Below are 27,847 nucleotides of genomic sequence, written 5' to 3'. Positions count from 1 at the left end.
ACTTCCGCGTGTCGCGTGAATAGCGTTTATGCGTCGGTCACGACAGTGATGAAATGCTGCGCATAGATCGGCTGCCTCAGCACTGTTTCTTACACGCTTCTCTGCACTGCAATTCAAGAGGGATGCGACTTCGCAAGCTCCGTGGTGTCTCCTTGCTTGTCTGCCGCGTCTTCGCGAGCAAGTTCCTGTCCGTGTCTTTTCCGTGTACTTGCTGCATTGCATTGGACACTGTTGCGGTCCCAGGGGGGGGGGGGGCGGTCGCCCCTCCCCAAAAAGCATAGCCTGGTCCAGTTTTTCGTCTCTTTCCCTGTGACTCTCTCAAGGAGAGCGAAGAGGGCGCATTCTCAAACTTGTTACTCATAAGACTTCCCATCGTCTAGCATAACCCTCCCCCCCCCTCTAACACCCAAATGGATAGCGACTGCCTAAAGGCTCGCAGACGTCGCCCCCCCCCCCCCCCCCCACCCCACACACAAAGTACTTTGCTGGGACCGCCCCTGATTGGACATACCTGTTACTACTAGTGCACAGGCCTAGAAGTGCTCTGCGGTAATGGGAGCTTTCAGCTCGGGTGCCAGGTTGGCTTATCGTATATGGGGAAACGCTGAAATAGGAGACGTGGGTGTAATACACCTGAGCCGACAGGAGCCGGTGGTAGGATTTTTCTCAGAGACGTTTTTTGACATAGTCTCGGATCTCTACCAACCATGATAGCGACTGCTGTATCCACTGCAGCTATACGCTGACGATGATCTGACCGGACTTATGAAGTCCCTAGCTTTAAAAAAAAAAGACCTTCCCAGGTATTTTAATAAAGAAATATATTTGACAACATCCAAGTAACAACACGAACAACAAGGGCTGAGGATCACCTCACCCACGAAAGAAACGGATTAAAAATAAAAAAAAGAAAGCGGTGAAATAAGAAATTGCAGTCCTTATCACAGGTAGCATCGGTCGCGGGTCTGGTCACATCCAGATAAGCACAGTCTCGAAGAACTGTTTGCTGATGAACCGACGGTCCAGATGGAAAGGGAAGAAGTCTGGAAATGTCCTGGAGGAGTGAAGACCTAGGATGTCCAGGGGATAGCGGTTGATCTGCCTTACCCTGAAAGACATAATCCGTACGAGAAAGTTAAGGTCTCAGAGACGTGTATTGGAGACCTGTAGATGCCTCCATACGTCCTTACGTACATGTGGCCCGAAATCTCGTCCAGAAACTTGAGGTACTGAGGTCGTAGGTTGTGAGGTTCCACAATGGCCTGGGTACGGTAGATACACGAAATTTGAGTTCAATTCAATTGACTGAAGCTGCGGAGAATGTAATGCACGGTACTCACCACGTAAAGCATGAGACCAGTGCATAAGGAGTACAAGAGCGCCGGTGCGTGGTCGAAGGATGGCACCAATTTCTCTTCAGCGCTTTTGAGATACACCAACTACAAAGATGACAGAACAAATGGCCAAGTTGCCTTTGCAGTTTATGTGTGGGACTAATCTTTGAAACTATAGCGCAAGGAGTAACATGGAAGGAAGAGAGTTGACGTATGGTTAGTCAAGTATACGCCATCTTGCTTGCTACTTTTATGCTCAACAGCGAAACACAAACGCATGATCACACATAGAGGGCAAACGCAACAGACACGCACAACATTTCAACTCAACCCAGTATTTCGCAAATGAAAGTTCTCTTTCGTTACCTATTACTTGTTTTACCTTGCATTGCTGTAAACCAAGCAGCTGATATCTTTTTTTTTTCTCTCTCTCTCCTTCGGACGGTAAACTACAGATGTGAACATTAGGCTTAATTTCGCGTGACAAGCGAAATTGCCGATGCGACGCATCGTTGTACTGTTTGGGACACGGTTGTCGAACATCTCCAGCCCGTGGCCGAGCAGTCCCCTATCGGCGATGTCGCGCACGAAGGAACTATACCAATACAGTCTCCGAGGTAAGGCCACGCAGCGCCACCTGTCGGGAGAGAGTACCATCGCATACTCGGCGTCGTCTGCTAGGGAGCAGTTGACCGCGGCCTCCCCTCGGGAATGGTATTGGTACAGTTCCTTCGTGCGCGACATCGCCGATAGGGGATCGCTCCGCCACGGGCTGGAGATTTTAAACAACCGTGTCCCCAACAGTACATCAGCAAAATCCAACGTACCAGGTACCCGTGAAAATAAATATTGATGACAAAAACGAGTTGCGGGATGGTCTTGGCACGCGAGTCTCCAGAAGACCGTTAAGACATTGCCTCAAGGCCACTAAAGGCAACGACACGTTTTATACAATTGTAAGCGATTAAACGAACTCGCGCTGCGAAGTGACGTCAAATACACGAAACATTTACGGCAGGCATTGCAAAGACGTAGCAAAAATGGAGGAGCAGTTCAGGGGACAAAGACAACACAGTGACGTCTTGGTCACAGAGGGGATTTCCCTACACTCTTCCCTGTGTTTTTTTTTTTTTTTTTGCAGACCACCCTCAAATTACTGAGATTTCCCAATACTGCTCGGCTACCAATGCATATACCTATCCTATAAACATGTATCCATAAGCACATACCCCCTCCCAGAAGTCGACTTCTGGGGAAACTACTGTACGGTGGTTACTGACAGTGTTATAGCCTAGGGCTCTAAAAAAAATAAAAAATGAAAAAAATGAAAAATTAAAAACGAGAAAGAAATGGTACCGTTTATTTCTGGCACCCATCGTCGTTCTATATTGTAATATACCGGACGGATACATTTTGCAACCATAAGCACAATAGCGAGTTTTTTGGAGATCTGAGGGCGTTCAAGATAGCGTTTCCGAAACCATAAACCAATCGGCTGAATCCTTTGGAGTGGCTGACATCGCGTTGCCTGTTCTTTCCCTTCGCAGCTATCTTTATAGTAGCATTTTCATAGCTCCCCCCCCCTCCCGACCTACTAAAACTACAACAGTGCGAAAGCACTAATAATAAATTAATAAATCAAATTACTACCCCGCATTCGAACCTACATGCCATTCCTATATGGGCATTCGATAACTCCTACGATGTTTTTCTCTTTTTTTTTTCCTTTCTGTTAACGTTTTGTTCCAACTTTTTTTTTTGCTTTGTGGAAGCGTTCCTATTTTGGGCTGCAGCAGACAAGAAGAAAACGCATTCTTGCAGTACTTCCTCAATAACCGTCTTAGCGTGCGATCCGACGGACTCACCCGTTTGACGGCTTTCAACGACAAGGAACGTTACGCAATTGCCTGGCGTGCGACACGTGAGAAAAACGATGTTCGCGACGTGGAACGGCCGGGGAAAGCTCGGAAATCAACCTGTGATACATCATTCATGTGATACAGTTTCGTTTTCGTTTCTTACTTCCAACAAGGCTGTGGAGGCAGGGACAAAAATAGTGGTTGCAATATCGAGACCTCGCGGGCTGTACAGAACACAGAAGGATCAGCTTCTCCCCGGAAACGTCACCTAATACGTTTATAGAAAATCACTTCGTGCTGCCCATGCACCTCTACTTCTTCCTATTTATACTGTGGCTTTTTGCAGCTTTTCCTTGTCCGACATTTTTTTTTTTTTGCGAGATATACCAGTCGTAGAATTCTTCCCGTACAGAAACAGTAGAAAACACTTAATTACTTCACCCTTCCACATACAGTCCGAAGTATTTTGGAGAATCTTTACACGCGTAATGTATTCACGCTAGGGGAGCACAACGGAAACAAAACTCACCTCAATTAGCTTCCACGCCAGGTAGAGCGAGATGTTAGAATTTGGCATGATGGACGACGCAGCCAAGCCCGCTGCGGAGCCGGCTACTAAGCCGTGCCAATCCTGTCTCTCTCCACAGACACGCTCTAGCAGGCCGCTGGTCAGCTGTGAAGTTGAAATATACACTCAGGAGTCGTATCCAGGAGGTGTCAGAAGGGGCTTGTTAAGCGGGATATAGTACTTTCCTGGAACGTTCCTTTTTCGAATTTAACAATACGAGCTTTCCGTTTAGTTCTGTCTCCTTTTTTTTTTTTTTTTTTTTTTTTCATGCTTTCTGTATCGTGCTCAACCGAAGTGCGGTACGACATGCAGTTCGTCAATCCTAACAAACTTACTCCGCGGGAGAAATTACGCTGCATTGCGACGGTTTCTGCGCACTACTTGTCCTGCTGACGCAGTGTGGACCAGGCTAGCCCAAACCCCATAGCTGTCCTACGACTACTGCCATAGTATTTCAATTGTTCGTGTTCTCAGGCACATGGAGACTTGTGCTGTGTTCATTTTCCAAAGGCGACAGTCCGTTGTCGGAAACTACGTTTGTCGAGGAATTATCTAATCGAGAGAGAGAGAGAGATGTAGTGATATGTGGAGGTAGTCATTTCGAACTCACTTGAGACGTGCTTGAGCACGCGCGCCACGAGCGAGAGACAATGCACAAAAACAAGTACCATCCTAAAAACTATGTTTATTCAATAAAAAACAAAAAAGAAAACCTCGCAGGGACCTGCTGGTATAGCTCTGCCTTTATAGTCAACCCTTCTGTTGACCTGCGTGAACAGGAGCTAGGGTTTTAGGGGTTTCTTCATTTTTAGCAACAGTGACAGGCGCTAGGTCCATGGGGAACGGAAACAGGGTTACTACGGGCATCTTTTCTTCTAGTGATTCAATAAATCTAGTTGCTACAAGACACTTGTTTTATGTGGTGTCCATGATGCACTCTCCAAGTGGGTATCAATTTCGCTCCTTCTTATACCGTAGCCGAGGAATTCGTGGCAGGTTACTATATGCCATGTTACTCTTCCAGGATTAATTCGTATCACGCGCTTCTGCAGCAGGTATGGCGGGTACCACCGCATTTTTTCAAAACGCGCCGAGTATTCAGTACGGGGCTGTATAATCCATTTAAACGCCGTAACGTCTTAAGCCCTCCATACGGCCTCCAGGCCACAGAACCATGTACTCTTATAGGTCCCAATTTATGCACGATAAATGTAAAAGACTTGTCATTTGTTCCATTCCATGTGTTGTAGCTCTGGATACCGAAACCCAACTGGCTGCGACATCACGTGACCGCGGAAGAAGTCACGCGCACCAATTGGAATGGGTGAGTCTCTTCCAACGTCAGAGTTGCGCCAGTAAAGTCAAATCAAGTCAAATCAAATCAAATCTAACGTCAGAGCTGGACGCGGAGGTGTTCCCACGCCACGCCACAAACGTAGAAAAATAATTATTTGTGCAATGTCTTCACGATGTAATGAGGCATACACACGAAAGTGTCAGTACCCTTTTCATAGAAAAGAAATAATAAGACCATAAGGGTTGTCTTACCGTGTAGAGCCCTGTGAGAGAGGCAAAGAAGAACCCCATTCGCCGAGCAGAGGAACTTGTCAATAGTGACGTCACAGGTCGAGATCCTTTGAGTATGCTCTTCAAGCTGGAAACTAGAGAGACGACGGCTCCGATTGTCCAGCCTGTAGTACCAGATTTCAAAGTGACCTGCAATATTACAGCAGTCATGTATCTTCGAGGCACCCGTTGTTTGTGAGACCTAGCAGATGCTTCTGTACACGAAAGCCTTAAATCATTCTACTACCGGTAGAGGTAGTAGGGTACCAGGCCGCACCGGGCTCCGCGCCTTTAGGGGTACCACCTACTGGGTACAGCTCATCTGCATGGTGTGTATCCTACATAGTCTTATCCGCTCCAAGCACACGGTGCTGCTACGTATCCCTTTCCCTAGCAACCCAACCTCTCTAGTGAGGTAGTATCCCTAGCAGCAGTCACAAAATATATTGCTACCTGTGAGCAACAGAGTCACTGCTTTGAAGTCACTATAATCAGGCTAGTAGATCAGGAAGTACCTCTGATTTTCACGCGTGCCAATCAATCTACTTCCTGTCAGCCGTGTAGCATTTTTAGAACGTCGACTTTGAGTGTAGTGGATATCTTATAGTGTATTGTTAGTTCGTTTACTGTCCACGCCGTTATACACGACAGGCAACATTTCGCGGTAGACTACTGTGAACCATCGTTATAACGAAACCACTTTATTTCTAGAGTTCTGCGCAGTCCAGGCCGATATGCATGCGCTTCTAGCCCGGTTTTTCGAATTCTAATGTAATCGAGCTAATGGTAAACACAGCTTTTTCTTTCTTTGTGCCCAATTTCCTTTACTCGAATGATTTTCAAGACGATCGCGATGTTTCCAAACGCTCCTGAGGCTACTGTAAATGCTTTTATGGGACTTTCGCTTATATCGAACTGTCGCTTATATCGATTTCCTCCAGGTTCCCTTGACTTCGTTATAACGAGGCTTTACTGCTAGGTATTTGTACCCTCATTCTTCAACGAAGTATGGACCCCTACGGGGCAGACCATTCACCATTCGTCCGCCATTCACGGAAGCCCTTACCGTGACGATACGCCTGAAGCTTCCGCGCGTCTGGCCATAACGACGCTTCCTGTCGGATGGAACGACGCCATTTTTTATCTCATCGTTGCCGTTGACATCATTCACGAGGAGCTTGGCCACAGATAAACCCTTATCAGTGCTGCTTTCCAGTTGCCTTTTCGCACTTTTCAGCTCATCGGGTCCGAGGAGGTACCTGAAAGCGTATATGAGACTTTATCGTGCTCCTTGGACGGCGTCGTAGCTGTTATACAATATCGTGATACATGAAGAGAGGGAGGAATGAAAGGAGGAGGACACGAGATGTGACGTCAGCGTTCTCAGGATTCAGTAGTCCACATATAGACCATGAACACGTACCTCACGCTTTCCAGTTCCCAACCTCACGCGCAAACCCTTGTGATTAGGTAATGGACTAACAATAATGCTTTACCAGATCGGAACCACACTACGAAAATGGTACGATAAGGGCTAAACCGCGTGGAACGATTTTTGAGAGCGATCGTCGAGCACGTCGACGTCGCACCAAGAGCGACGAGTAGAGATGCGAAGCCCCGAAAAAAAAAAAAAATTTTTTTTGGGAAAAAAGTGTTTTCGGTTTTTTCCTCGTCGCCGGAAAAATTGCCCAAAATTTCCAGGCGACCAAATTCAAAAATGTAAATTTTCGTGCCTTCGATGCGTTCCAACCCGCCAACAGTGCCTTAGGTGCCTCTGATCCGCCAACATCGACAAACTTAGAGCTTCGTCTGGCCGCTCCAAGCGATCGCCATGGCGTTCACATAATGTCGGAGTTCTGGTCAGAGTGGACGGGTTGTTCCAATTACCTATCACTGAGTAGACGGCAGTCTCATGCTGTGGCTTGACTGACAATGCTTCGGCTCAGCAGGAACCGCGTTTATTTCCATTTTTTCCAATTTTTCGGGAAAAAACCCGAAAGAAACGTTTTTTTTTTTTTCGAGCGATTCGAAATTTCCGGAAATTTTGCATCTCTAGCGACGAGGCGGCTTGTCGCGTCCCAAACCACACGGCGCGACAATAACGCGATGTCGCGCACACAGTACCCAGACGAGCGAGTCGTACGCCTGCTAATACAGATAGACATGTACAAAACAATTAAATATCATAATATGCGGCGCGCCCCGCATTACAAAAGCACACCTTGTACCGACTGGAAGTAGGGGCGTATTCAATACTGACAATAGAGGCCAAAACCATGTCCGTACGTGGCATAATGGGCACCATCACTGGGCACCACACTGGGCACCACACCACGTTGCGTTTCACGCGCTCGGTGTGTTCTGTCGTGGTCTTCGTCGCCGTGTGTGTTTTTAAATAATCGCTTTACGCCAGCTTCGCAAAACTTCGCCAACTTCATGATGACGTTCCTCGGGTAGAGGTTTATTAATAGCGAACACAACGCTGAAGCCAGTCACTGTTGTGGGCTCGCGCTTGTGCCAGCTCAACAACGGTGCCAGCAAGAGTGACGGGCTTCAACGCTGCGTTCGCTACCAATTTTTTTTTTTTTTGTATACAAACTGATGTGTCACGTGTATTTAAACTCGTTTCGTCCAATAACGTCTGTCAGTCGAGAGTTAGCAGTCGTCCGTGTCGTCGTTCTTCTGTCCGCGACTTTCTGCTCTCTACACACCATGGATTCGTACCAACTATATACCCCGCCTTCGTACGCCTGTTCAGTCAAGCCGCCATTGCCCATAATTTCGGTGGCATGACAACGTTTAAAATGGGAATAATCAAAATGTGCCGGAAATCGAAAAATCATGCTGAAAACGTCTTAGATCACGAAAACAGTGCTAAATAGCGTTTTTAGAGTGTTTGGCGACGTTTAAAATGGGAATAATCAAAATGTGCCGGGGACTGATGATGAAAAGGGGACTGAAAAAAAGGATGCAGTCAGAAAGTAGCCAATTCTAGCAATCCTGGTACGGAGTCCTATATGAGGCTCATAGCAACCCACTGTTGTCGCATCGCTTCAGAAGGTCGCGCGATCGACCATCCTGAACATCGCGTTCTTTTAAAAGGGGAAATTCCTTTTCCCGACACAATTCAAGGTCCAAAACTTTCCTGATCTACGGAGATCGGTAATCATCTGGAGACGACACAAATCAGGAAAAAGCCGGGTCGCCGACAACAACAAGAATTTCCTTACTTGAGCACGAACGGCACCGGGTCGTCGTAGTATCCGTGTTTCCTGAAGAAGATGGAATAACTATCAGTCGAGAAAAATGATGTATCGGGAGAAAGACAGTGATTGGTGTCAGAATTGACGTGACGTGACGTGAGCCCTTCCATTGCTGTGAAACATCCGGGATATTTTCTCTTTTTTTTTTTTTTTGCTTCCCATAATTCCGCGCGGCATAATTCCCATAATGGCATAGCAGCGCTAAGCGACGCGCCAATTTCTGCCAACTCGACGAAAGTATATGCCTAGCACTCTCTTAAAATTATATTGCAAAGGAAAAAAAAAAAAAAAGAAAGAAACGTCGTGCGTGCGCATTAGCTAATTTGCATATGTAGATCCATAACGTCCCATTTTTTTCTAGGGCTATTAATCCTTTTTGTTCACTCCAAGAGCGTCAGCTTTCGCTTCCCATGAAATCTGAGACCCACAAGAATATAAGAGACAGCATTGGGGAAAATAGCGCAAAACTGACGAGGAAACCATTATTTGCATCCGTGTGGACCTACCGTATTTTCCGGTGTATAACGCGCCCTCGTGTATAACGCGCACCCTTAAAAACGGGCCGAATTTGAAAAAAAATGTTCGATGTATAACGCGCACCGTGGCATACAGGCGCAGTGGTGCTACAAGCTTCTCTCCTGCCACCAGTATACACAATTAACCAAAGCTGAAAAAAAAAATAAAAAAAAAATAAACCAAACAGGAGACTAAAGTATATATAGTACTTCAGTCTCCTCTCTGCTTTCCCTTTCGCGTCCCTTCTCAATCACACCATTCTTCTGAAATGAATTCAAGATTTTTGACTGCTGAATAGCATCCTTAAGCAGCATCATTAACCTTTTATCAAGTTCAGCGCCATTTCGCCGGTTTTGTCAAGTGACCCTTATGGGAGAAAGCCACAGCACACTCTGGGAGAGGCTACAATTTGTACGTCACCGACCTGAAAAGGAACCCCGAAGGAAAATATTTCCGTGTACAATAACGCGTACCGTTAGATAACACGCATGACCTCTTCAGAACACTTTTTTACTGTACAACGCGCGCGTCACACACCGGAAAATACCGTAGTTCTTACACCAATTAACCCCATAATTGATGTTCAATCACGATAAAGATCACCCCACCCCCTCTCATTTGCACGGAATCTTGCCTCAGAGCATATCAAATAGCGCATCTCTGCTCGCAAATGCTATACGTATAATCGCACTTTTTTTTTTTCGTTTTTCAGCTTTATACTGTTTGTTACTAAATGTAGAAAGCGATTATGAGAGGGCAAAGCAGGAAATGACCTGAAAAAGGAGGAAGAAATCGTAATACCTCGCGTAGTAGACGTAAGATCCGACGCAGGAAGCAAACGTCACCACCTGCGTGAAACGAACCCAATCGACGTTGTAGTATACAGCAATCACTCTTTCTTTCCGTTATGCTCATCTATTTAAAAAAAAAAAAAAAAACAGCGTCTACGGTGCCCTCTTTGACAGAGATGAGTAGTCCGGAAGTAACGAAATAAGGGAAGTCGTAGAGTCGAGTTTTAATACATCGGAGGCACTCAACGAAAACGATACGATAAGAGGAAGTTATCAAATCCAAGCTTAGCAGTGTGTGATGTCACACGCTTCAAACAAGTATCTTACGTTTTCGTGAACACCTTCCGATGTACTTAAACTCAGTGTTGTGCGTAGCGGCGCTACTTGTAGCGGCACTACTGTAATCGCTACTTTTTTCAGTAGCGGAGGTGTAACTCCGCTACAGTTATTTGTAGCGGGAAAGTAATTTCCGCTACAGCATTCGACAAACCATTTTAGATGGCGCGTTTTTCACTGTTGTTGCGGACAACGGTCGTGACTACCCGATTACATTGTTGTACGAAGCATCTTCGTCAAATTTAATACAAGCATTTGTTCATCGGCACCTGTGGAGATGCTGTTCCCCTTTGCGAATCTGATTGTACGGCCGAACAGAAGATGCCTAAAAGGAGCAGTCTTCGATAAATTTCTAATATTAAAATCGCCATGATAATCTAACAAATAAATGCTATTCTTTCTTGCTGATTTGTCCTTATGATCATAATTCTTTCTCACAGTATTTATGGTAGTAGTTACAGTATTTAAATACAGTATTTATATTTTGTATTTAAATACTCATGTTGAAAACTATTTATGAAGAGTATTTAAATACCCCTGTCAACAAAGTATTTTGTATCTATATCTAAATACTCAAAAAGTGTATTTATGCCCATCCCTGGTTCGGGCGTAATATGAGAAAAGCGTTAGTGTGAAACCGGCCTTAACGAGAAAGTTTCACGGTAAACGGTTCCGACATGATAAGTCAATCACCTGATTCCTTGGTAATGGCTGACGTCACGTTGCTGATACGGAGTCGGAATCGGGGGGGGGGGGGGCGCTTACGATTAAGGGGGTTTTACGAAATCGGAAGCGCTCTCCAATTCAGACTCTATGTCGCTATCAGTCAATGAGATATCCGGAACGTGATATCAGCCAATCCAAAGGAATCAGGCGAGATTGGCTTATCATGTATTCGGAAACGTTATCGTGAAATTTCTACGTTTACCTAAAACGCCCTTCTGAAGTGTGCCAACCAATACATCTCGCTTGTTGCAGGACTTGCTTGCTTGCACGTCCTGCAGGACTTGCAGGACGAGTTATTAAAACGCCTGGTGTGGACGTGTTATTTAGCTTTTATTTTTTTACCATCCGCATTCGCGGATGCTCAGTCAGTCCCCATATCCGCAAAGTGGAACGCTTCATCCGCACGGTCCGCATCGTGTCCACAAAAGCGAGTGACGGTATGGACAGAAGGTCTGTTAAGACGCTACTGGTGCAGCTTGTAGTATCGTATAGTAGTAGTATATCACAGCAGTATAGTATATCATCTTATTGTACTTTCACCTATTTTTGTATTGGTAGAGTTTATTACTTGTGCGTACAAAAGAAGACATTTCAGTCATCCTCGCTTAAAACAGACTCGCATTAAACGTGCAAGATATCCCAGATAAGGCGTGATTGAAGATTTATGAAGGTTAGTAGGTTGAAGAAAACGACTTGAACTCGAATGTTTTGCAAGAAAGAGTCCAATAATGTACCTCCTCTTTATGCGATAGTTCGACAACTACGAACGTAGTTCTACTAATTAATGCTACTAATGACATTGTTAGGTTTCGTTAATGTAATCACTGCCGTTATATGTAATTTATTAACGACACATTTTAATTAATATAACCATACTAATAACACCTCTTACCTCACTGTAGGGCACGTATGGGACTAAACCTCTGCTGTGTAGTAGCCGATATACCATATCGGAAGCCTGAGAGATAACGACAGGTAACATCAGCGGATAATTGAACGTATAATTGGATGGAATTGAATACGTGTACACTTACCAGGTTGAGCATGTACAGCGCAAGCATACGCCTCCTGTACGGAAATCAAACGCAAAGTCATCGTTAATTACGACAGAGGATACTAATTAAAGGAATTTGTCGCTTTAATTGAAATGTACTGGGAGTACCTTAATTTATTTTGAGTGGAACGGTGCCTTACCTTCCGGGTTTCTCAACGTGGATAGCGACGAGCGCGGAGAAGAAACCGGCCAGAAATGTTGCCGGAGCCAAGTACAGCCGTCCCAATACTTTGCTGCAAAAGTCACAGCTATTTAATTACTACTACGTTACTGTTACCGCCAGACTTGTACGTATTTAGAGTATTGTATTTAAAATACTATATTTTAAATACGATATGCGGTATTTTGGTACTCTACTCAATACTTTTTGTTTTGTGTATTTGTACTGTATTTAAAATACATTTTATGGTATTTTGTACTCAATACTCTAATTACATATGTTGGATCTCCCTCTCAAACTTTTCAGTGGAAATTTCCTGAGTCCCTCGGACTTGACCCGGACATTGGCCCTTCTTGGAAGTCTCCATTTAGAGATCTTGCCCCGTGTGTACTAATCCTTGGCGAGGGAGGGTTCTATTATGTGTGCCCTGACGCGGTAACGCCGAATTCTGACCTCGCCGAGCAGGGACCTGCTAGAAGTTTGCTTTGTTCTGGGTCACACATACTTCGTGGAGTTATGTGGTATCTCTTTGTCACCTTTTTGGGACTTGTGTTTAGGTGACTCCTATTCCTATCACACAGGGACGGCTTGCGTAATACGCCGGGTTTAGGTGATTCATGTCACATAGTGGCGACTTGCCCCATTGACCAATGACTGGTGACTTTTTGCGTTCAAGGATAAATAGTATCTTAATTGTATTTCAAATACTTTTTGAAGTATTTCGTACTCTATCTTAATTACTTTAATCTTCATGTATTTATACGCTATCTTAATTACATTCTAACGTCAGTATTTATTATCTTATCTTAAATACATTTTTGAGTATCTTGTACATGTCTGGTTACCGCATAGCAGTTCACATTGACGAGGAAGGACCATACACATGCTACTTTTTGTCGACGTGCGCGTGCGTGGATATTTAACCGACGGTAACGGAGGTTAAACCCAAGTCCTATAACATCTTTCTATATTCAAAGCTATTTCTTTCGTTATATCACACAGATACAGATACACAGGTCATGCAGAGCTACTTTTTCGTAAGTATGAGATTTCAAAATTGAATTCTTTGTATACAAATATCGCGTATTACTGTTTTACAAAACGATGGCAAGGACAAGCAATCAACACTTAAGTCTTATGTCGATGAATCAGTATAGATATACGTACCCTCTAAGGACAGTTTCAAAATTTCGCATGACTTTTAGTAGAACAAATTATGGTAAATAGTCAATCACTTATTAGCTTCCTATCTCGTTAAATATGTTGGCTTCTATTCTTTGCTTTGTCAAATTATAATATTAAAAAGCTCCTTGTTCTATGATTTTTTTTCCCGGTTGCACGTTGTATTTTGTTGTCAAAATTGCTGTACGGATTTTCGTGATTCTTTGTTTGTATAAACTATTAAATGTAATGTAAGTGAGTAAAGCCACATGGCTTTTTTGCCCCGATTTCCAACACCTCGCGTGTGAAATAAATTTATCTATCTGTCCATACATCGACAACGCTTCTACTGGGAGGTCGGGACAGGACCTGCGTTGCAAGAAGAAAAGCTCATCTTGGCGCTCACTTACTTGCCAAAACAGACAAAGAAGAGATAAAAGTAAAAATTGCTGCTGATGAACATGGAGGACTTGAGTGTGTTCTTGAATGTGTTGAAGAAAGCCTTCCTGTTGTACCGCCGGCTCACGAGTTGTCCGACCTGAGGACACGAAAACCAGTCTGTTAGGCTTAATGTTGTGACACTGGTGGTTAAGGTTCATTACGTGACGCACACATTGCGTATAAGTGCACTCCCGAGCACTCGGGGAGCAATCATAGTTTTTTTTTTGTACCCGTCGTATAGTTAGCGAGATGCGAACCCATCGAAAAACTTCCAAGGCCGTCGAGTTTCGAATGCTGTCGTTATACCGGTTGTTCTTTTTGGATGTTTATTTTTTTCTCTCTTATTCGACGCAGATTTTTTTTTAGTTTTTTACAAAAAGCTCCGAAAAGTTCCGAAGCTGCCGTTATACCGATTGTTCTTTGTTCATATTTATTTTTCGTATTCGACGCAGATTTTTATTTACATTTTTTTTACAAAAAGCTCCAAATAGTTCCGAAGCTGCCGTTATACCGGATGTTCTTTATTCATGTTTTTTTTATATTCGACGCAGTGTTACAAAAAAGCTGTGAGAGCAGCGCTGACGTCATCTTGGTAGGCGGGCTATGCGGCCAGCTGGACACCCTGTATGGGACAGTATATATATATAAGAACTGCATGACTAATTAGCTATAATTAATTAATTAGATGTTTTCTCGGAAATTGGGAGATAGAAGAATTGGAGCCAGTCGTTATTAAAAACTATCGTCCTTATTAGACACACAGAGAAGCGAACGCGTACCTTGAGGTATAAATTGCCCAAATTTCGCGTATACAAATGACCCGAAACCATAATTACCGTATTTTCCGGTGTGTAACTCGCGCGCTGTACAGTAAAAAAGGTGCTCTGGTGAGGTCCTGCGACTTGTGTAACGGTGCGGGTTATACACGGCACGGAAATATTTTCCTGCAGTGTTCCTTTTCAGGCGGGTGACGAACAAATTGTAGCCTCTTCCAGGGTGTGCTGTGGCTTTCTCCCAAACCTCTTAGGGTCAGTGACAGTCTAAATAAGAATGATTTTCTTCTGCCACCTCTGTATGTGTCGTCCAGGATGGACCACTTCATTTTTCAACGAGTGTTTTTAGGCAGTCCTTCTTTTGTTCTACCATTCCAAAGTGGAATTCTCTGCCCCAAGAAGCTGTTAATGCTGCCAATAACTCTTTATTTATGGTTAAGATTAGGTCTCTTATGGCATTGATTCTTCGTTTTTTTAGTTGTTACTCTTTTTTTGCAATATTGTGTGTTTGACCTGCTGAGAATGATGCTGCCCGGCATCACTATTGTATTATCTCACTCCTCTGCTGTAATGCCTTACGGCGCTGCAGAGCTCTCTGAATAAATAAATAAATAAATAAAACCCGCGAAAGGGCACTGGACTTCATGAAAGGTTAACGATACTGTTGAGCAATCAATCATCATGAATTCATTTGAGAAAGGGGCACGAAACCAAAAGCGGAAAGGAGACTGAAGTATATGACACCGACACCGTTGCATCGAAGTTTAAGGGCTTTGACTAAATGTGCTTCAAATAAAGCGTGCATATACAGTGAACCCTCGTTAATATGACCCCCGATAATCTGACAAACGCGCTTTACGAACATACTTCTGGGCAACAATGCAGTGAAACCTCTGCAAATCTCCCCCGTTAATATGACAATTCCGGCATTTATGACCAAAATTTTCGGAAACGACCATGGTCATAATAACGAGGGTTCACTGTATATAGTGAACCCTCGTCAATATGACCCCCGATAATCTCACATGATATACACTCATTACGATAATACTCCGGGGGAACAATGCACTGAAACCTCTGCAAATCCCACCCCTTAATATGACAATTCCGCATTATGACCAAAATTTTCGGGAACGACCATGGTCATAATAACGAGGGTTCACTGTATGGTGCACCGGCCTGGTTTATTGCGTATACTGGTGACAGTACAGAAACCTGTAGCAACGTTGCCGTGCGCGTTATGCATCGAACTTTTCTTTTTCCTTTTTCTTTTTTTTTATTGGGCCCGTTTTTAGGGAGTGCGCGTTATACACGAGTGCGCGTTATACACAGGAAAACACGGTATATACGCACTACTCGAGCGCAGATATGACGTTCGCCTTATCTTGGTCGGAGCGCGGTCTATCTGGCCAACAGATTAGCTCCTGCTCCGACATGAGCTACCATCGCTACCAAAATACGAGGCCCGCTCACGTAGATTACCTTTCTGCGCTCGAGTGGTGCTTTCTTCTGGTTTCGGCTCATTTGCATAGCGAAATTTGGCCCTATACATACCGTCGCAATGCTGCTGTTGTTACGCTGCGTTTTCTCCGCTAAAGTTGCCGAATTTCGGTAAAAAAGAAAAAAGTAGCAACGTACACCGCATTACATTCAAAATCCTATCCACGCAAGCCGCGCTTTCGGACGCTTCCCTTTCCCATTTCTCAGCCCGTCTTGTGTCTCTATAGCCTCTCTCCTTACTAGCCCCCTCCTCCCGCCCCCCCCCCCAAAAAAAAAGAAAACAAAGAAAACAAGTATCAGTTGTTCCAATAGGGGCTGGTAGAGGTTCGAAGAAATGAAAGACGAATGAAAAGTTGCACTCCAATTATTTATCACGAATTTTATAACTTTTGACGCGAAGGAAGGAAGGCTAAAACACCGTTTTTTTTTTGTTTGTTTTTTCGGATAACTACCGTGGCTCCCAGTTGTCACGTTGCCAAGTGTGGTGCAGATGGGCTTCTCAGTCGTCTTTGCTTAAGGCAATTAGCTAATCTAGGTGTCTTTGAAACGGCAATGATTCTGTGCAATGATCTAATGTTTCGCTAGTTTCGAGCAAAAGAAATAAAACCATAACTAATGTACCTGCATAATGCTTCATATGTTTCGCCCTCGTGTCTTCATTATCGACGCTGATATCAGTTGCGAATGACATTCACTTTCTTGGTGTAGCTCGATGTAAGGACAAACGAATGACATTCGCTTTGAATGTCATTCGCTGGGAATGTCATTCGGTTTACCGTGTGACGGGGGTATTATGTAGCCTCAATAGCTTCGCAGCGTTCACACAGAATCAGACAAAAGCTATAGTCTTCCCAAGCAGCACAACGTCTTGGCCCAATATTGGACCAATGCTGGCAGTGTCGGCCCAATATTGAACCAAGATTGGACCAATATTGGGACAAGATGTTGGGCTGCTTGGGTTTGCAGATGTTCACGATAACGATTGCAAAAACACAGCCTGCCTAAGCAGGTGAGCTTTGATTTGACAGTTGCCTTTGCTGTAGCGTTTCCAGCGTTTCTTTTTATTATTATTATTATTATTACTTCGTGTTATCGCCGCGAAGCACCTGTTGCTATGAGCGGCGTACAGATATATGGACAGAGGACAGCAGGACGGAGTGGGGGATAGGTCATAGAAGGGGTTAGTATGTGTCCTGGGCTGACTTCAGGGGCAACTGTACTGACATTCGTCTGGAAAGTCTTCGGAAAACCAGGGGAAAACCTCAGGCAGCGCGGCCGGTGGTAGGATTCGAACCCACCCCCTCCCAGTTTCTACTACTAAATAAACTAATTTCTACTAAATGCCAATTACTATTCTCTCTACTACTGCTCTTACGAAGGCAGAAAAAATAGGCGATGTCAAGTTGCCGGTGGTGCGTAAACCAAAGAGTGATATTAAACGGTAGGAACAACTTATTTATTTACACATGGTAAACAAGACTTTCGTGCACGAGACTGCACTTCTTCAGGTTACTTCTTCAGGTTACTTCTTCAGGTTACTTCTTCAGGTTACTTCTTCAGGTTACCTCTTCAGGTTACTTCTTCAGGTTACTTCTTCAGGTTACTTCTTCAGGTTACTTCTTCAGGTTACTTCTCCAGGTTCAACCTGAAGTCTTGTTTACCATGTGTAAATAAATAAGTTGTTCCTACCGTTTAATATCACTCTTTGATTTGCTATTGCTCTTACTAAAAGTAAGTTGCGAGGGAACAGGATAAATGAATCCCGTTATTCTTCATCACTGCTGAGCTTTATTATTTTGGTGCCTTCGTTTCCTGTATCGTTTTCGCATGGCACCTCCGTTAAAAACCCGTTCCAGGCTGTTCACTCGTCTCTCGTTCCATGTGAACGCCCGCGTAAAATCCATTCCTTGGGAAACTTTCCCGTTGGCTTAACACAACGGCCACCTAACTCTGCAACGGTCACGTCATACTCTGGCGGTATGCACGCTAGTAGGTTTTCCTTGATTTTTGAGTGTGATAAAGTAATCTAATCATCAATTGCCAGCGCGTGGGTGCGTTCGCGGCAGGGCCCCCTACGATAACGGAAGCATGAAAAGGTTACTTTGTGGTGCAGGGCTTCCGAGTTTATCGTGGTTAAACCGCAAACGAAAAAAAAAAAGGTCACGTGTTGTGGGTCACCGAAAGTTTTCCGCCAATCTTTTTATGCACTCGCTACACAGGTGCGGTGCTACACGAAGATACTATGTATTTAATGACATTCGTCGGAATGGCAGTTTCTGCTTAATGAGATCGCGACAACGCATTCGGCAATGAAATGCTTACTCTCGCTGTCGTTGCCTTCGCAGTGTAACAATCTTATTATTATATAAAATCATCATCAGGTTCATCATTTCAGGTTATCGAGGATCCTTTAATTGATGAAGGAAAAGCCGGAGTTTGAAATTTTCACCAACAAAACCAGAAGAACTTATGAGGGGTGCATAAGGCTCCTCGGCCCACTATTGTTTCTTATTTTTATTCAATGACCTAACTGAGAATACTAGTGTCGATGTCAAACTTTTCGCTGACGATTGTATTCTTTATTCCGAAGTATCTTCGCAATAAGATCAAGTGAATCTCCAAGAATGTTTATGCATGATTACTACATGGTGCAAAAGATGGCAGATGTCCATTAATGGTGACAAGAGTGTGAAAATGAGTATAACTATTGCAAGCAATAATCCCGCCCCGACTATGATTACAAGATTAATGAATCAGTATTAACCTCTGTTAAAGAACACAAGTATTTAGGACCTATATTTCAGGATAATCTACGATGCGATAAACAAATTGAGACACTGATGAATAATGCAAATTTTAAACTGTACTACTTGAGAAGGACGTTGCGAGACGCTGACGTTAATACAAAATTGACAGCTTAATAGTTATAGAACATTGGTTCGATCGGTATATTAGAGTGTGCTTCAGTAGTCTGGTTTCCTGAGACGGCTTCAACCACACAGAAGCTTGAGCAAAATCAGAGGAGGGCCATTCGCAATTCGTGTTAAACAAATACTCCTGTGGAGTGTCTGTCTCGGGGGCTTCTGCATGAGTCTTGCCTCCCCACACTTGCAGTCAGGAATAGCCTTTGTCGCCTGACGGTATTCTGGTCTATTCTTCACAATCAAACATGTATCCGACGGGATGATTACATATCACATTTGCTCAGCGCAAAGCCCGTTTTACGCACCCTAAGTATATAGAACAGTTTAGATTTCGAACAAACTGTTTTAAGCACCCTTTTTTCGGTCCTCTTTGTATCTGTGATTGGAATTCTCTGCCAACAGGGGTCATAACATGTGTCACTTTGTCTTCATTTAATGCAGCCTTTTTTGATTACTTGGCAGGTCAGGATGTGTAACCGGTTTCACCTTTTTGTGCTTTCTTCTCCTTTAACATTTCTTTTCCGTCGCAATTGCACTAATATTGGACGTGTGTATTGGTGTATTTGACCCCTCCTTCTATGGCAATCGTCGGAAGTATTATAAATAAGTAAATAAATAAATAAAGATAAATAAGGGGTGTCGTCGACATCATTGCGTTTAATGTCATTACAGACTGACGTGTGGCACGTACGACCTTCGACGCGACTATTGGCATTAGATGATAATGTCATTTGTTCTGTCCGTATGGGCCTGTTGCTCTGGGCCAGGTGGCGCGAGTGAGCAGCAACATCAGCGCCCCAAATCATGCAACACACCCCAGTTTAGCAGACGACGCGGCACTTTCAAGTACGTGGTTTCGAGTTGTTCGCGCTTTTCAAGAAGCAGCGCTTTTTCGGTTGAGATCCTACAGGTTTTGTAGCTTCCTTGGCACCATACCGCTTGACACACCATGCAAAACCCGCTGATGGAACTCCTTACTGTTGGGATCCGCGACCGTTTGGGCCCGAAATGGCGCTGTGCAAACTTCAGTGCAACAGCCCTATATGACACAGTTATCAGGCAGACGTTCTGCACAGCTGTCCATGAACGCAACGCAACCAACAGGAGAATCTGAGCCACAAACAGGACGTCCCTGTTGCGTACGTGTGGAGAGAACACATCCAGCAATGACCCACAGCGAACTCCAGGGATTCTGCGAGTTATTTTTTTTCCGGTTCTTCCCCCCATAGAGCCGATTATCTCCGATCACGTAAGCATGACGTCAGAGGGTGCTCCGTACTCGCGGGAAAAATATCTAGCTTCGCTGCACTAGCATATATTTCTCTGCCACGAGAACAGGGCTGGGCAGTAATAGTAATACTTTGTATTATAATACTATTACTGTAATACTTTGATTGATTGATTGATTATGTGTTTAATGGCACAAAGGCAACAAAGGCCATAGAGCGCCAAAACCATGGTGAGTGTGTCGGAGATGTGTGTGTGTGTGTGTGTGTGTGTAATACTTTGAGTATCTGTATTATGTATTATAATACTGATTCTAAAAATGTATTTGTATCTGTACAGTCAAACTCCTTTACAACGAAACTCAGGGGACAGCAAAAAAAATTCGCAGTAAAGGTATTTTCGTTAAAAAGGATGTCCATTATTGGACCTATAAGCTCCAGCGGGACCGCAAAAAAATTTTGCTGTAGTGGTATTTTCGTTAAAAAGGTGTTCGCTGTAGTATAATACACAAAATTGAGGTATTACGTGTATTATATTACTTGTGAAGTCGTAATACTTTTTGTGGACCTTTTGGTCCTAACAAAAGCGCCACATGCGCAGATGATCGGTAATCTTCCTTCCAAGAAGCCCATCTCCCATTGGTGACAAACAAAGGCGCCTGGTATGCGGCCACGCGGACCGTAGGTTGACAATAAGACCGCTATCCCAGATTACACGGGACCGGATCAATGAGCTCAGAGTTGAGAACACTCGTTTCCGGGCGTTTCTTCGGGACAACGACGACATCCCCTCATGTTTAGTCACCACACGTGCAATGTCTTCGTAGAAGGGTGCTTGTAGCCGTGACCCATTAACAGCGTGCCCGGTCAGAACTGCACAATTTTTGGCTTCAAATTTGCGTCAGAAATTCACAATTTTGGACGGCCGTTTTTTGTGGTTAAGCACATGAAGTCTTTGCCACACTGAAGGCAAAATGTATATTCTGTTCGAAAGTGATCAGCGCGTCGAAGTAGTCAACCTCCAACTTGAATGTATCTCAAAGTGAATCTCTATTATTTTTATTTATGTTGTGTGAAAAAGTGAGGACATAACCAACATCACCTTAATAATGATGACGCGTAATTCTTCTGCAGGTTAAACTGACCGCGCATGTGAACGGGATTCGTAGAACGTTCTTGCACGACATCCGTTTTTCATTCTTTCTTTTTTTTTTTTTTTGCATTTCAGAGGGTCAATCCCTCTGCACACCTTGAGCATGAAGAAAGCATGAAGGAGAACCCTTCACTAGGAAAACGGGCTCACAATCAATCCAGTGAATTGTATTACTAGTATTACTCAAGTAATACATAGATGTATTATGTATTTGTATTATAATACCCATTGCCGTCATGTATTGTGTATTTGCATTATAATACAAAATATCAGTATTACTGCCCAGCCCTGCACGAGAACAGTACTAAACACACAAGGAGAAGAAAGACGATAATTATTGGCTTTACGTCGCGGGATAGCTGCGAGCATGAGTGACGTCACAGTGAATGGTCTGTGCATTACTTTTGCAGGCACACCTGTCGTGATGATTGTCATTGACGTGACCACAGGCAAAAAAATTATGACGATTATAATTTGTGGGTGCAAATGTAACGCCGTGGTTCTGGGCATGAAGGGTACCGCGACTATGCAGGAGGCGACTATGCAATCAAAGTCGCACGGAAACCAGTATTGGGGTCAGAGATGGGTGAAATTTTGGCTGGAACCACAAAAAGTATATTTTAAAGCGCCACTCGCAAGGTCAACCTCTCAGGAGTGAATGACAACGGACGGCTGATGCGCGATCACAACACCCGCCTCCCTGAGGAACCAGGCAAGTAGCGTGGCGAAAGGCACTTAGAGCGACATTTCAGCGCTGAGGGCGAAAAAGAAAAGGGTGGTTTGGCTGGCGCACAAGTAGACGGCGAAGAATGTATTTTGTCCGCCAGTCCTTCGTGAAGAGAAAAAAAGGGGGTCGCACATTTGTGGATAATGGTGGTTGGCCCTATCAGGTGAAAAGCTGCTGCGTCTGCTTTAAAAAAATACTTGTCTGAGCAAATTTTCTCTCGTTACTTCATCCCTGATCTCTACGGGGAACTATTGGTCTTTGCACAGCTTCGTAGAGATGCCCATTGCGGAGTGTTCACACAAAATCCATGCTCTCACTACCATCCTAACACTCACCAAATAAAGGAGGCCGTAAAGCTTCAGTGCTCTTACGAACACGTCGTACCATATACCGAACCATGATTGGCAACAGTGCGGAGACCAGGTGTGTCCAATCTCGTAGCAATTGTACGGAAATGATGCGAACAGGAACTTGCTCAAAGACATTGACGCTGACGTCTTTCAAAAGATGGCGCCGAAATTCACACACGCAAACCGTAGCACTGGACGATTGCAGACGACAAGGAGGAGCAGACGACACCCAGCTTCCGAAGCCGCATCGCTCTTGAATGGCGGACAAAGAAGCGAGAAAAGAACGCTGTTCTCAAACAACCAACGTATCCACAGCATCCATCACGCACGAGACCAAGTGAAAAATGTATTCACGCGACACACGGAAAGAAAGAAGAGAGAGGAACCTATGCGGTCGTCGCGCCACCTGGGAGAAAATCTGAGAACTAACGTATGATTATCGTCGGAGGAAGAAAAAAAGAAAAGTGTTGACCATGTCTCGTGCACAACACACGCGCGTCACGATATGAAAATATCTGCCACGATGGACCATTTCCATTATGTCCGCCATAATTTCCATGTACGAGTCGCTCCTGGCGGCGAGAGACTACATGATGAGAAGACGACGAAGCAATGATGACAAATTTATCACCATGTGGGCGTAGCTGGCATTCTTCGAGTATATAGCAGGATACCATTTGTTTTGAATGGCATAGCCTGCTTGTGTAGAAGCAAACAGCACGTGATACACCCAAAAAAAACCACAGGGAAACTTATTAAGGCTTGAAAGATGAAAGTCACTGAAAAGGTTAGCCAGCTGTAGGAGTCGAACCCACATCTTCTGGATTGCCGGCTACAGCTGGCTAACCTTTTCAGTGACTTTCATCTTTCATCGTTAATTTCTTAGGCAAATTTGAGGCTTTGTATGTATTTGTCCCTTCTATGTTGTTCCAGCCTCAGAACATCAGTTCTTTCATGTTTATTAAGGCTTATTCATGACACGCCATGTTTTCATGCCAACCAGAGATTTCCCTACAACCCCCCCCCCCCCAGGAGGGGTGTATCCTCTCCCTGCATTTTTGCAACACCCCCTCTGAAATTTCTCAGGTGACCCCACCCAGCTCGGCGACCAACATGTTCTGGTAGTGTGTCCGGCACAACGAATTACATCCTGTACTGTCATACTGGGACTGTAGGACCACAGTCATGGCAGATGATCGTAGCATGCATTTGTCCAGAATCATTTGAAAGTGACTGTTCAATGCACATATCGCGCGCATATACGAGCAAAAATGCGTTTGTGTACTGCGTAGTGTATAGTGTATAGAACATGTAGTCCTGGAGTTGACGAAGAGCGGACGAACAGACTGTTTGGCTATCTGAACGAAACACCAAGTTTGTTTGATTTCTCATTTGCCTTCGGGACATGTTTTCTCTCTCCAATACAGCCCAGTGCATGAAACAAACAAACACACAGCTAATATTCCATAACGTTTATTACTATCGTGAATGATACTTTACGTTTTGCATTAGCGCTGCGCAAATATTTTGCACACCATTCCCTCGAACCCCGCGTTAACATGAAGCGTTGGTGCCTTCAGCCCTGTCGTTCGGATCGGTTCAGATGTGATCAACAGTTTTTGCGTTCCCGAAAAATTCATTCGTGCGTACCACGTGGTGTTTCACAGTTGTGGGTGTAAATAAATAAAAAAAAGGATACATTTTGGTTCACGCCATACGTACACCCATAGTACACCTCACAAACACCATTAAGTGGAGATACCAAGGGTACGTTCCCCTGAGAACCAGGGATATGGAGCTCGGGAGCCTATACCTAACGCTCCCATTGCTAACATTTTAGAAGCAGGAGGAGCGACATCTATACAAGTGGTAGCATAGTGCACGTCCCGTTCTGCAGCACACGACAGCAAAAACGACATTAGGAGACGGTATGTCCAGTGCTGGACAAAAGTTTACCTCAGGGCAGACTTGTACGTATCTTGAGTACGTACTCAAAATACAGTATTTTAAATACTTTTTCCAGCATTTTGGTACTTTACTCAATACTTTTTGTAACAAGTATTTTTAATGTATTTAAAATACTTTTTCGGTATTTACTACTCAGTACTCAAAATACTTTCCTTCCTGGTCAAGCCATATCCAGCACACTTCCCGCCGTGCCGAGATTTTCAGCTCACTGGAATTTAACCCCCTTTTCTTTTCTTTTTTCGGGAATTCGCGAATCTGTCATATCCCCTTGTACAATAGGCTGGTGCCATCTTGCTTGTCAATAGCCAACTTCGTCAGAAAGTCGTTCCTATTCATATTGCCAGGTGAATCACCAGGGGATTAGGTACAAGAGAATCCCAGCATTTATTTCCTTGGTCACCAAACCAATAAACACGTGCCACAGGTTGAAAGACCCGAACGGACATACAGGACGGATTACGAATTGGTTCAGAACATATCAACAAAGTTTACTTGGGTCCATCAAAGTTCACCAAACATTGACACCAAGACGTTGCAAATGAAAGATATGCTTCAGCATGGCTGATGAAGTTTATTCCTTTCATTTGTCCACGTTCAGAATACGCGTTTCACTTACAGCTAATACTAAAGTGCTTTAAAGAGTATCTTAAATACTTCTTAGAGTATTTAGTACTCTACTCAAATTACTTTGAGTTTTGAGTATTTTGTACAAGTCTGCCTCAGGGTCTGACAGGCTAGCAGTGAATGCATGGGACCGTATGGACTTAGACATGCGCCTTGGTAACCCATGCAGTCACCTGTTTGCAAGAACTTACGGTAGCATTCGCTGGTAACGTGTCACTTGGGGAAGGGAACTTTTGTCCATCGCTGTTCGGGCAACTAAACTGTATTCATAGTTAGTTGTGGATTCTCTCGGAAAACAAAATGTCACGAGTAAGGTACTTACCTGTTGCAGTGTCATGACAGTAATATGGCACTTCTGTATTAAAAACAACAACACATATTTGTTTTCCTTTATCATCCTTTATCATCCCGCATGAGCTGCGCCTCGAGTCTTCGGTTCCGTGTCAGACAGTGAGCTATAATTTGACCTTTGGTAGTAGTACACCTTACGTACGCATGGGTTCGAAACTTCCAACTTCCTGGTTGGTAACAATGTCTGACAATAAGTCTTTTCCGTGTCTCACAACATCGATGACAAATGTTTGTGCATATTATTTAGACACAATTACGAGTCGACAGCAAAGCAGAGTAGTGTTAGTCCTGGCTTGCGTGGCCGATATTCGTAGAGCTTGATATTTGTTGCTTAATAATTCTTAGCCTACAAAGCAACTATTCTCAAGCTCAAAAGAGATCTATAATGTGGTGCATCATTTTAACGAGCCTAGCCCCCCCACATGACCTCCTAGATGCTCGAGACTGAGGGCACACAAGACAAGTTCTCAACAAAAGTTTATTCGGTATAAGTGTTTCCTGCTATAGCCGTGTTCGGCTTTGTCCTTAAATAGGACCTGCTTTGTCCTGCTTTGTCCTTAAATAGGACCTGCTGCCTCGGTTTCACGATATATAATTCACAAGATTGCACTATGTAATCAGCAAACGTGGGCTTTCGAAATACCCATTAATGTTGAAAAAAAATTGAGGGACGATTAACGAAAGCGACTTACCTACACTTTCGTCGCTACATTGTTGAGAAATGGTATGGTAGTGTGGTGGAGGTGGTTGTGGTGGTGACAAGTGTATTTTATTTCATTGTCCCTCACGTAACGTGACGATCCGAGAAATCCTTCGAGAGTTGACACTTCTTTCACCAGTGTCAGATTCTCCAAGACTTGCACGGATTGCGGGAGGTTCTGTCAGTTTGTTGCACAAATACAATGCCATCTGGTTTGCGAGTTCAGTTGGGAAAAGCAGCACAGATATATGATTAAGCTCAGTGATTACTTTTTCGTAGCATTTCAACTGCAGTATTTAGTAATGCAATTTAATTAATTTCTAGCTGTAGTAATGAGCAGAGGTGGGGAAATTACTTTTATTTTGTAATGCATTACCATTACTCATTACTTGTATAAAAATCTAATGCATTACATTACTCATTACTTTTTGGATGCTAGTAATGCATTAGTAATGCCATTACTTTAACGAAGTAATGACATTACTTTGGCATTACATTTACGTTTCAGGGCATAAGCCTCCAAGATGCTATGCATAAGTTTTTCCTTGCGTTTTTTGCTATAGGCAATAGCCACCCGAGTATCCCCAAATCGGTTTCACTAAATCCCCGCAGAAGCGAGTCTGATAGGCAAAAACTATATATCAGATTTATTGCAGATGATGCCTTTTCTAGCATTATGGAGCCGACTGATGAAGCCCAGCCTACAGTTCTGTCCTGGCAGAAAAACTACCTCTGACAAATCAAGAGAAACTAACACGGTACCGTACCAAAACAGCGAATCACCACAGCAATTGTTACGTGTTACCCTCATAGAGGCTATGGTTCTGTTTCATTTGTTATCCTTTATTCCAAATGCGCACAGGAGAAAATCGGTGATATCATCATGTAGACACTTGTGACACACACGACTGTTGAACTCTTGCAGAATTTCCCAGGCTGCGCCTTTCTCTTTCCTTGTTGCCCCGTGCTCATTGTTAAAGGCGGGTTGAAAAGAACCTGGATGTTCCCAATCTTCACGTGGCCCAATGAACATTCGACAAAGTAATAAGTAGTAAGTAATGAGTAATGCCACCCTGCATTACTCAGTCGAAATGTAATGCATTACCATTACTCATTACTTGCTGGCAAAATGTAATTCATTACCATTACTCATTACTCAAAAGTAATGCATTACCGGTAATGCATTACTTTGTAATGCATTACTCCCCACCTCTGGTAATGAGTAATGTAATTTAATTGCATTTTAGTAGTAATTTATAGGCACTTGAGGCTTTGTGTGTTTTGTCCTTTCTTCTGCGTTCCATCCTCGAATTTCCAACCGTGAATAAAGCACGGCTGAGCATCTGTTGCAAGTTGACACAATGCAACAACACTAGCCGCGTTTATATCAACCAGGCCGTGTCAGGAATGATGCGTTTCACCGCTACCGTCAGCTGCATATGTCAACCTTGCCAGGATACCAACCACCCGCCTCTGCCTTGTTTTTTTTTTTATTTCTGATAAAACGAGGTAAGAGCTTCTCCGCACAGCACGGTGAAGACCATAGGTGGGGAAGTTACTTTTATTTTGTAGTGCACTACCGTTACTCACTACTTTTTCGAAAAGTAACGCGTTAGGTTATTCGTTACTGTTGCGGTAGTAGGTAACGCGTTACTAACGCCGTTACTTCTGATAAGTAATGCCGTTACTTTTGCATTACTTCACCAGCTGTCCTTATAATATGTACCATTTTTGGTTGAGTCACATAAGTGCATTCCGCAAATCAATACAAGCAAT

General features: G+C 43.8%; 1 protein-coding gene across 1 annotated transcript; it reads right to left on the bottom strand.

Annotated features, from left to right (window-relative positions):
• Positions 1-793: 793 nt before the first annotated feature.
• LOC135389820 (transmembrane protein 135-like) lies at positions 794-22,789 on the bottom strand. The gene is made up of 13 exons (XM_064619845.1): positions 22,414-22,789; positions 13,745-13,872; positions 12,154-12,246; positions 11,994-12,027; positions 11,852-11,917; positions 9,908-9,954; positions 8,558-8,599; positions 6,394-6,586; positions 5,310-5,477; positions 3,723-3,866; positions 1,341-1,439; positions 1,195-1,262; positions 794-1,108 (listed from the first exon to the last, which is right to left on the bottom strand). Exons 1-13 carry the CDS (start codon positions 22,561-22,563, stop codon positions 970-972), a joined length of 1,371 nt encoding a protein of 456 aa, XP_064475915.1. The 5' UTR covers positions 22,564-22,789; the 3' UTR covers positions 794-969.
• Positions 22,790-27,847: the final 5,058 nt, after the last annotated feature.

The sequence above is a fragment of the Ornithodoros turicata genome, chromosome 3 (assembly GCF_037126465.1).
Source record: "Ornithodoros turicata isolate Travis chromosome 3, ASM3712646v1, whole genome shotgun sequence".
Classification (NCBI taxonomy): domain Eukaryota; kingdom Metazoa; phylum Arthropoda; class Arachnida; order Ixodida; family Argasidae; genus Ornithodoros; species Ornithodoros turicata.
This window is presented reverse-complemented; position numbering and strand designations above follow the sequence as displayed.